This window comes from Babylonia areolata, chromosome 27, assembly GCF_041734735.1.
Source record: "Babylonia areolata isolate BAREFJ2019XMU chromosome 27, ASM4173473v1, whole genome shotgun sequence".
Lineage (NCBI taxonomy): Eukaryota > Metazoa > Mollusca > Gastropoda > Neogastropoda > Buccinidae > Babylonia > Babylonia areolata.
The window spans coordinates 24,061,023-24,071,022 of record NC_134902.1 but is presented as its reverse complement, the minus strand read 5'-3'; the positions used below and the strand labels follow the sequence as shown (position 1 = coordinate 24,071,022).

The 10,000-nt window shown below is 40.5% G+C and overlaps 1 protein-coding gene across 1 annotated transcript in view; it reads right to left on the bottom strand.

The window, feature by feature from the left end:
* LOC143301137 (uncharacterized) overlaps window positions 1-8,830 on the bottom strand; it is an 18,136-nt gene extending 9,306 nt beyond the window's left edge. The window contains exons 1-5 of the mRNA XM_076615205.1: window positions 8,757-8,830; window positions 7,429-7,569; window positions 3,885-3,923; window positions 2,294-2,431; window positions 1,755-1,805 (exon numbers count right to left, since the gene is read on the bottom strand). Coding sequence (XP_076471320.1) covers window positions 1,755-1,805; window positions 2,294-2,375 — 133 coding nt within the window. The 5' untranslated portion in view covers window positions 2,376-2,431; window positions 3,885-3,923; window positions 7,429-7,569; window positions 8,757-8,830. The remainder of the gene's footprint in view (window positions 1-1,754; window positions 1,806-2,293; window positions 2,432-3,884; window positions 3,924-7,428; window positions 7,570-8,756) is intronic.
* Between the last annotated feature and the right edge of the window lie 1,170 nt (window positions 8,831-10,000).

Here is a 10,000-nt window from a genome sequence, read left to right as displayed (position 1 = left end):
AACAAACAAACAAAAAAATACAACAAAAAAAACCCCATGACAACAAAAGCGTTGTCCTTTGGCCAAACACTTCAGAAGAAATCCACTCTGAGAGGTGTACAAATACATGCACTTAAGGCCTTACTAGCGTGTTGGGTTATGCTGCTGTCAGATATCTGCCCAGCAGATGTGGTGTACCTCATATGGACTTGCCCGAACGCAGAGGCACCTCATGGGAGAAATCGAAACTGAAACTGACGACCTTCATATAACCTCCAAGCAAAGTGTCTCCTTATTAATCTTCCATTACAGATGGGAAGGATTGTTTTTGCTCTGGAGTTATTGTTTGATAGTTCCATCTAGGCTTCTTCATTATAACATTAATCTTATCTTAAGCATCATCATCATCATCATCGCGAATATTATCATCATCATCATCATCGCCATCATTATCACCATTATCATCATCATCATCATCATCACAGTCGTAATATAATCTTGCAAACGCTTGTCACAGATCCTTAACATAATATCGAAGGTTTGGGGTCTGCTTACTAAAATATGGTGCATGAAACCCGTTAATTGTTTTCAAAGCTTTATTCTTATGGGGAACATATGTGAATTTTTAAAAATCTGAAATATGAATTTAAATGGTATGATGTTCACTAAAAAAGAAAAAAAAATGTCGGTGAGCAAGATATCAAATAGGAAACTAAGAAATGCGACTGACACACACACACACACGCACACACACACACACACTCACACATATAATATACATATATATATATATATATATATATATATATATATATATATATATAAGCAGTTGTAAAGGAATGACATCTGCTTTGCATTGTGCTCGGTGTTTGCCTGGCAGGTATGTGGATTGAGAAAATAGGAGAAGAAATCACGAAAGCACTGAACGAATAAGAAATCAGAAATATTAAACAGCAGAAGGTAATGAATGAATGAATGAATGGATGATGTGAATACTTAGATAGCGCCTGTCCTCGGTCGGACACCAAGCTCAGAGCGCTTTACAAACACGGGGTCATTTACACAACAGGCTGCCTGCCTGGGTAGAGCTGACTGACGGCTGCCATTGGGCGCTCATCATTCGTTTCCTGTGTCGTTCAATCAGATTTCAGGCACGCACACATACACACTTAGGCAGACATGTAAAACGTTACTTGTATGTCTGTTTCGTTTATTTACCCCTCCATTTTGGCAGTCATACTCCGTTTTTTTGTTTTGTTTTTGTTTTGTTTGTTTGTTGTTCTTTTTTGGAGGGGGGGGGGGGGAGGTTGCATGCTGGGTATGTTCTTGTTTACATAACGCTGACATGGGTTACACGATCTTTAACGTGCGTATTTGATGTTCTGCGTGCGTATACAGACGAAGGGGGTTCAAGCACTAAGAGGTCTGCACATAATTATTGGAGATTAGAAAAAATCTCCACCCTTTACCCACCAGGCGCCGTTACGGGGATTCGAACCCGGGACCCTCAGGTTGAAAGTCCAAAGCTTTAACCACTCGGTTTTAACAACTGTGGAGACCAAGTCACTCCAGTGAGTATTTTCTGCACGATTCTTTGCCTTGGGGGCAGTGGCGAAAGCATAGGACATACACATACATGACACAGGAGTGAACTGGGCTATTATGTCTATGTCTATGATTGCAAGTAAGGAGGATAAGAGCCTCAACTGTTCTATGACAGGGAATCACTCCAATTTTACACATAGCAGAAACAAATCTGACAGAGAATCTCTCACCGCAGTATGTCTTCCCATCGATCGTCATGGCCACGGCAGTTGCTGCGCATGCTGCAAAAACATGACGAGAGAGAGAGAGAGAGAGAGAGAGAGAGAGAGAGAGAGAGAGAGAGATTACATATAATCATATGCATGTTACTTCCTCAATGTTACAATAATGATGTCTATCCATATATCCATCTATGTATCTATCTATCAACCTATCAGTCAAAAGGAAAGAGGTAGTGAACGACACTATTCCACTTTGTTAACTTCTACTTTGGGCTCATTTCTCTGTTTCTTTACTGTCCTCTGTCTCTTGTTCCTCTGTCTCTCCTTATTTGCCACACACACACACACACACACACACACAAACACACACACACACACATAAAGACTCAGTCACTCACACACAAGCACCTCCCCCCCTTCCCCCCCCCACACACAACACAAACACACACACACATAAACGCCCCGCCCCGCCCCCACCCCCACCCAATCCCCCCCACACGCAACAAACACCAGCATGCTTGCTATTCTACAGAACCTGGGTGACTTACAGCAGGATATGTCTCCTGTGGTGCCGGCCTGGTACCGTAGGCTGGTGTCACAAAGGCAAGTGGATGTCGCCTTGTCGCACATGGCCCCAAACACACAGTCTTTAGTCGTGGAGCTGCAGGCTTTACCCACTTTGAGCACTGAGCAAGTGCAAGGGGGCAAACAGAAGAGGAAAAAAAAGAATCATAGAAAAGGATACATTTGCATCTTTGGGGCATGACAGCGTGCGTGTGCATGAAATGTAATATCACAACAGTTATAAAGTCCTGTGTCTTATCTTCTTCTTCTTTTTTTTTCTTCTTCTTTTCAGTTTTGAAAACCCTTAAACCTTTCACTAACGGTCATGAAGACGCCTCGTGTGCTCGCTCTGGGGAGAGTAACACAACCTGTAGAGAAAGTTTACAGAATCAAAATTAAAGGTGTAAACATTTCGCTTGCAGAACGTAGAGTGCATATACATATATATAAGAAGTAGTTAAATGGCCACTGAATGGGCTCTAAACACCTCACATAAAACAATACATGTACACTAGTGCATAATAACATACTTTTGCGCCTGAAAACAACGGCATATATATATGTGTATATGATATACACAGAGCCAATACTACAAATTGCAGATGTGAATAATCACACACACACACACACACACACACACACACACACACAAATGCCCTACACTCGCACATACACGCTCGCATACATACGCTTGCACACACACACACACACACACACACACACACACACACACACACACACACACACACACTCACACACACACACACACACACACACGCGTGCGCGCTCTTTCACACACGAACGCCCACCCACAGACACACACACACACACACACACACACACACACACACACACACACACACACACACACCCCTACATGATGATTTCAGTAGCAGAAGGTATATTGGGGTGGGTAAGCGGAAGATAAAAGCAGAGTTTGTTTTGAACGAGGACAACGAAAGAGAATTCTAGATAGAAGGCGCTTGATACTGGTTTTTTTTTTTTTCAGAACACAACTCATTCAAAAATGAGGAATAAAATGGAAGAGTATATTACAAGAATAACTTCATTAAGTGGATCTACCATTAACTTTCATATGATGAAAAAGTATTGTTAACCACACAACAAAACACCCAAACTAAAAAGACACCAGAACAAAAACAACCAACTAAAACAAACTACCACCACCAAAAAACAATACACCACCATCAGCAAGCAATAGTACATAAAGTCCATTCTCGTTTTTGGAAGTTGAGAAATTGGATTCATATGATTATGTGAATGTGTGTGTGTGTGTGTGTGTGTGTGTGTGTGTGTGTGTGTGTGTGTGTGTGTGTGTGTGTGTGTGCGTGCGTGCGTGCGTGCGTGTGTGTGTGTGTGTGTGTGTGTGTGTGTGTGTGTGTGTGCACGCTGTATGTCTCTAAACATCAACTCTCGAAGGAAGTTAAAATGAAAACAAAAAGCTCTTCTTTCTCCAAAGCGTTGCCAAAGATGGCTCCTTCTGCATACAAAACAACTTTGCCGTGTACAAACTCCAATGAAAATAAAGCAACATAACCAAAAAAAGCCACTCACCACACGCGCTGTCCTGCGCTGTATGGTCCGAATCACACGCTGCAAAAAAACACAAAAAAACACAGACTTCGTTGCAATGTGGAGATTGCGTAACAGCACTTACGTTGCAATGTGGAAAATTGCACACTAGCACTTACGTTGCAATGTGGAAAATGAATAATAGCAATTGCGTTGCAATATGGAAATTGAATAATACCACTTACGTTGCAATGTGGAAATTGATTAATAGCACTTTACGTTGCAATGTGGAAATCGAAATAATATCACTTACGTTGCAATGTGGAAATCGAATAATACCACTTACGTTGCAATGTGGAAATTGATTAATAGCACTTACGTTGCAATGTGGAAATTGAATAATAGCACTTAACGCTCGTTTACATCACAAGGCTGCTAGTATTGTGAGCGAGCCGTTAGCCGTCAGCTGCAAAGATTATACATCGGTCTCTGATTGAATGGAAATGGCACACGCACTGACACACACACACACACACACACACACACACACACACACACACGTAAACAGATACACAGATACACACACACACACACGTAAACAGATACGCTGACACACACACACACACACACACAATGTGTATACTGCCCAAAGAAAGAAACTCGCCCAAAGAAAGAAAAAATCTGAACACATCAGGCTCGTCTCTCAAATGAGCTCCGTTGGCTCCCTGTCTGAGAGAGAATAAAGTACCAGCTGAGCACACACTGTTGAAAATACATAAACAAACAAATTTAATCTGTCCCTTGCGATCTCTGTGACTGTCTTCGCCTCTACAGCCCTTCAGCTTCAGATCCACTCAATTTCTGCGTTCCCATAGTGTTTCAACACTCCACAGTTGGACATCGCTCTTTCTCTGTCTCTGGGCCTCACGTAAATTTGGGTGAGCACTCTCTTTCGCTGTGTGTGTGTGTGTGTGAGTTCAGCGTGTATTCATTTATTTATTTATTTATTTATTCATTAATATTGTCATTATTGGTATCCATATTCTTTTTTTTCTACATTTTGTTTCTTTATCTATTCGCTATTTACTTTTTTTTTAATTTCTTCCTAATCTTATTTCTTTTAATTTATTTTCTAATTCAAATCGATTATCGATTAATTCATTAATTCAATGACTTCTTTATTTATTTGTTTATGTATCTTATTAAATTTATTTTCAATCATTGTATTTTCGTTATTCTATTTCATTTTAATTCGTTTTATTTTCCATGAAGGCCTGACTAAGCGCGCTGGGTTACGTTGCTGGTCAGGCATCTGCATAGCAGATTTGGTGTAGCGTGTATGGATTTGTCCAAACGCAGTAATGCCTCCTTGAGTTACTGAACTGAACTGAACTGAACTTTCACTCTGCACTCAGCTCTTCCATGTCTGGTCTTAAAACCAAGCTCCTGCTTTATTTGGTAATTTCTGTTCATAACTATTGTTTTCCTACCTATTATGAATGATTTGTGTTGCATGTATATTTATAATCTTCCCTTTTTCAGTCTCTCCATCCCTCACACACATCGATAAACAAACTCAGATACAGACACAGAAAGAAAAACACACACACGCACGCGCGTGCCCTGCCCACTTATGCACAGACACGAGTTAAAGAAAAAGAAACACGAATTTTAACTAATCAAGTTGTTTGAGTGCCAAGAAAAATATTGTTGCGACGTACGTGGATAAGAGTACATGAGGAGTTTTGCAAGTGTGTGTGTGGTGTGTGTGTGTGTGTGTGTGTGTGTGTGTGTGTGTGTGTGTGTGTGTGTGTGTGTGATGCATGTTTTGTGTGTGTGCATGTGTATGTACACGAATGTGTGTGTAAATGAATGTTTGTGAGTGCGTATGTATGTATGTCTGTGTGCTTGTAATAATAATAATAATAACAATAATAATAATGATAGTATTTATATAGCGCTGAATCTTGTGCAGAGACAAATCTGAGGCGCTTTCACACCAGTCATTCACACGCATGCATAACTCTAAAACTGAAGAAACTGAAGACAAAGAAGAGGTTGGGGAGGGAGGCTATCTTGTGAAGAGGTGGGTTTTAAGGCCAGACTTGAAAGAGCTGAGTGCGGAGACCTGACGAAGCGAAAGAGGAAGTTCATTCCAAATACAAGATCCAGAGACAGAGAAAGACGGGGCCCAACAGTGGAGTGTTTGAATCTAGGTATGCGTAAACAGAGTGGATCCGAAGCCGATCGTGGAGAGCGGGATGAGTGTAGAGGTGAAGGCAGCCACAAAGATAGAAAGGGGCAGATTTGTGAATACTTTTATAACACAGAGTGCTGATCTTATACTTTATTCTGTTGAGACAGGGAGCCAATGGAGATGTTGCAAAAGAGGACTGATGTGCTCAGATCTTTTCTTTCTGAGCACGAGTCGGACAGCAGAGGTTTTGTATGCGCTAAAGGGACTGAATGGATGAAGCAGGCAAACCAAACAATAGGAGTTACAGAAGTCAAGGCGAGAGAGGAATGAGAGAAACGACCAAGTATAGATGTTGCGTCTGTGGACAGATATTTCCGAATGGAACTGATGCGTCGCAATTGACAGTAGCAGGATTGACATGTCTGACTGATAAATTTTTGCATGGACAGTGTGTTGTCAAGGACAACGCCGAGGTTCCTGACTGAACTGGAAAGAGGGATGGATGTACTGCCAAGTTTGATTTGTCAGCTGTGATGGAAGAGAGTTTTTGTTTAGTTCTATGATCATTGCTTCGGTTTTGTCTGCGTTCAATTGTAACTTATTTAGAGTCACCCAGTCATGCTTTGCATGTGTGTACATGCATGTGTGCTATTCCACAGTAACATGTATATATGACTGTGCAGGGAAGGTTGAAAAAAGTGGTGGGAGGGGTGCAAGAAGGGGCAAAGGGAAGTATGGATAAGTAAATGAGGGAGCAAATTATTACAGAAGATTGAGGAGCTTTAACTTCTTCTCATATGTGGCAATTTAGTATATTCATGCATGTGCCATTTAGACTGTTGCTATAATCTTACAATATTGTTTACGTACATTCTCTTTTCTATTCTCAATTCTCAAATCGTTGTTGAATTGTCCGGTTGCCCTGTTGTAATAGTTGTTTTTTTTTTTTTATTCATTCCGGACACATGCAATGCGCCAGCATTAGATTTCATCTACAATTTTTCATTTTGTCACAGAAATTAGCTTTATTACGTACTTATGAAAACGTTGCATTTTTTAAACAGTCTCTAAACCAATACACATACACAGACAGGACAGGCAGATAGACAGACACGCACACACACACAAACAAGCACACCTGCGCGCCCACTGAGAAACTTAATGCAGGTCATGTCTCAATCAGATCCAGCAGCGAACCCACCGGTCGTGTCGCACTTGCATTTGTCGGTTTCACTAACATCAGCACACATTCATACCCGTCATGAGGCACTCACTCACAGAGGTGCACGCCTGACCCCCCGCTCCCCCGCCCCACACACACACTGAAAGACACACACACACACACACACACACACACACACACTGAAAGACACACAGTTGGAAACTTACCACAGGTAGTGGCTCCATCACTTGGAGCAGCGTACCCAGTGGACGTGTCGCACGTGCACTTGACGGTGCCACTGACATCAGCACATGTAAACACGCTGAGGCACTCACTCGCAGCGCTGCACGTCTGACCCGCTACCTTTTCTGCACACAAATGATACTGACTGTCACAAGTGCTTCTCTTCTGTGCATGAAAGATATAAAAATGTCAGCAGAAACGTTCATCATTTTTCTGCCTGTTTGGGTCCACTGACATTTGTAGAGAGGTGGGCTTGCACATAATCATGTTACTTCACGTCTTAACCACTTTCTTTTCTGGCAGACATAAAGGCGGTTTTAAAGTCACAAGTTTATTTTCCTCTCACTCACCCCATTTCTCTCTGTCTCTTATCTGGCAAAGATAACTAGGAATAAAAAATAATGATATGACAGAAAAATCAATATTTTGGAATGGGATTGTTGTGTCACTGTGTTAGCTATGAGGGAATAGATTAGGCAGTCCAACCACCTGAAAAACAACTTTGTATTAGTTTATTTCTAGTCATACAGAACCTCTGCTCTGATCACAATGATATCTAAATCATGCCTGTTTGGCACCAAAGGGAAGAGATGTACTATGAGGTACAGAAAACACTGATTGCATTAATTTCGATCTATATATGTGCAAATGAAACACAATGTTCGGAGACATGTTTTCTTTTAACAAATGACCTAAAACATTGACACACAGAAAACACTTGGACAACCAGGTGTGCCACACTTTGAGAATCACTAATTCGCTTATTTTCTACATGCAATGTATAAAAACAACAGACTTCAAATAGGTATGTAACAAAGCAACTCTTTTTTTTTGTTTTGAGAATCAGATATGCAAATAATTACTGTCCTGAGTCAAAAACATCTATAAAGCAAATTTGGTACATATGCAAAACGTAATCATACATTTTCGATAACGTATACAACATATGAACCCTTTCTTTCAGAATGTAAATATTACCAAATTGTTTATTGTCCTATGTCCCTATTCCAAAACATCTCAAAAGCAAGTTTGGTACATATGCAAAAACTTACTGAAATCACACAATTTCGCCATTATTTATTCAGAAAGAACTACAAGGCTGAAATTTGTATCAAAATGATTACGGGGGATCCACTCTTGCATAGAAAATCTTTTGCGAAAAAAACAAGTAACATACTTCGAAATGTTTAATTTTACTATAGAAAGCACACTAACAAAGGTGTGCATAATAAATAGAACATTATCTTATATTTGAACAGGAGCAGCCTATACTCACAATGCATAACTATTTTGCACAAAATTGAATACTTACTACATGCTCCGCTTTCAGACGAGTAGCCAGTGCCACATGCTGAAATCACACACACACACTCACACACACACACATACACACAGAGACACAGACAGACAGACACACACACTCACACCACACACACACACACACACACACACACCACACACACAGAGTATTGTAAAAGAGTACATTTGGAGGGACATAGAATGTAACATATTTCTTCATTAAATCTGCTTGATATCATGAATAATCAAGTATTTCTTCTACCTAGACCTGTCAGAATCTGTAATGCTGCAGAAACTGAAGATGCCCAGAAATAAAATGACAATTTATATTCCATTACACGTTCCGTTTCACTTACTTAACAAACTGTAGTATGTTGATTTTGGACCAGTATAGAGAAACACAGACAAGAGAGAGAGAGAGAGAGAGAGAGAGAGGGGGGGGGGGGGAGATAAGCAGCGAAAAAGTTACTCAAATATAGATAAATGAAGATACTGTATCGCAAGCCATAAAGACTTTATTCTATGTCTTATTTGGTGGTTAAAAAGTTTTTAAGCCACAAAACACTTAAAATTTTAAACAGCAAATATCAACTTGTGGATTCAAATTATTTTCGCTTTAAGGTTCTGTTCTCCCTTTTTTGTCAAGTCTGACAGTGACTTGCGTTGTCCATCCAGGTTTTTTTTTGTACCGTGAAGGTAGTCAATGACGGTTGCTACATATTTTATTTTGTTTTAGAAACTGAGCACGGTTCTCTTACGTCTTCCACTTCTTTTCAAGGGATGTCTCTTTGAAACTGATTGGTTTGATACTCAGATCGTTTTTCTATCATGGTTTTGACTGAAAACTACAGGAAGGCGATTTCTGCCTTGATGCAGCAGTGATTCAGCACTCAATCCTGCTCTGAATTTTGACAATGTAAAACTGATGTCACTTACACTGCTACCGTCTCCTGTGGTGTGTGTGTGTGTGAGTGTGTTGTGTGTGTGTGTGTGTGTGTGTGTGTGCGTGTGTGTGTGTGTGTGTGTGTGTGTGAGTGTGTGTGTGGTGTGTGGAGGAGGTGGTGTAGGAGTTGGGTGAGAGAGCATGCACGAGTCACCATTGTTTTTTTTCTGTGTGTGTGATTTCTAGACGTGATTAAATGTCATTTTAAAACCCCATGCACATACCAAACTCCTCTATTTGAATCCAAAAGAGTTTTGGATTCTTGTTCCAAGGCATTGCTAAGATTGTTGTTGTCAATGGACTGAGAATTTACC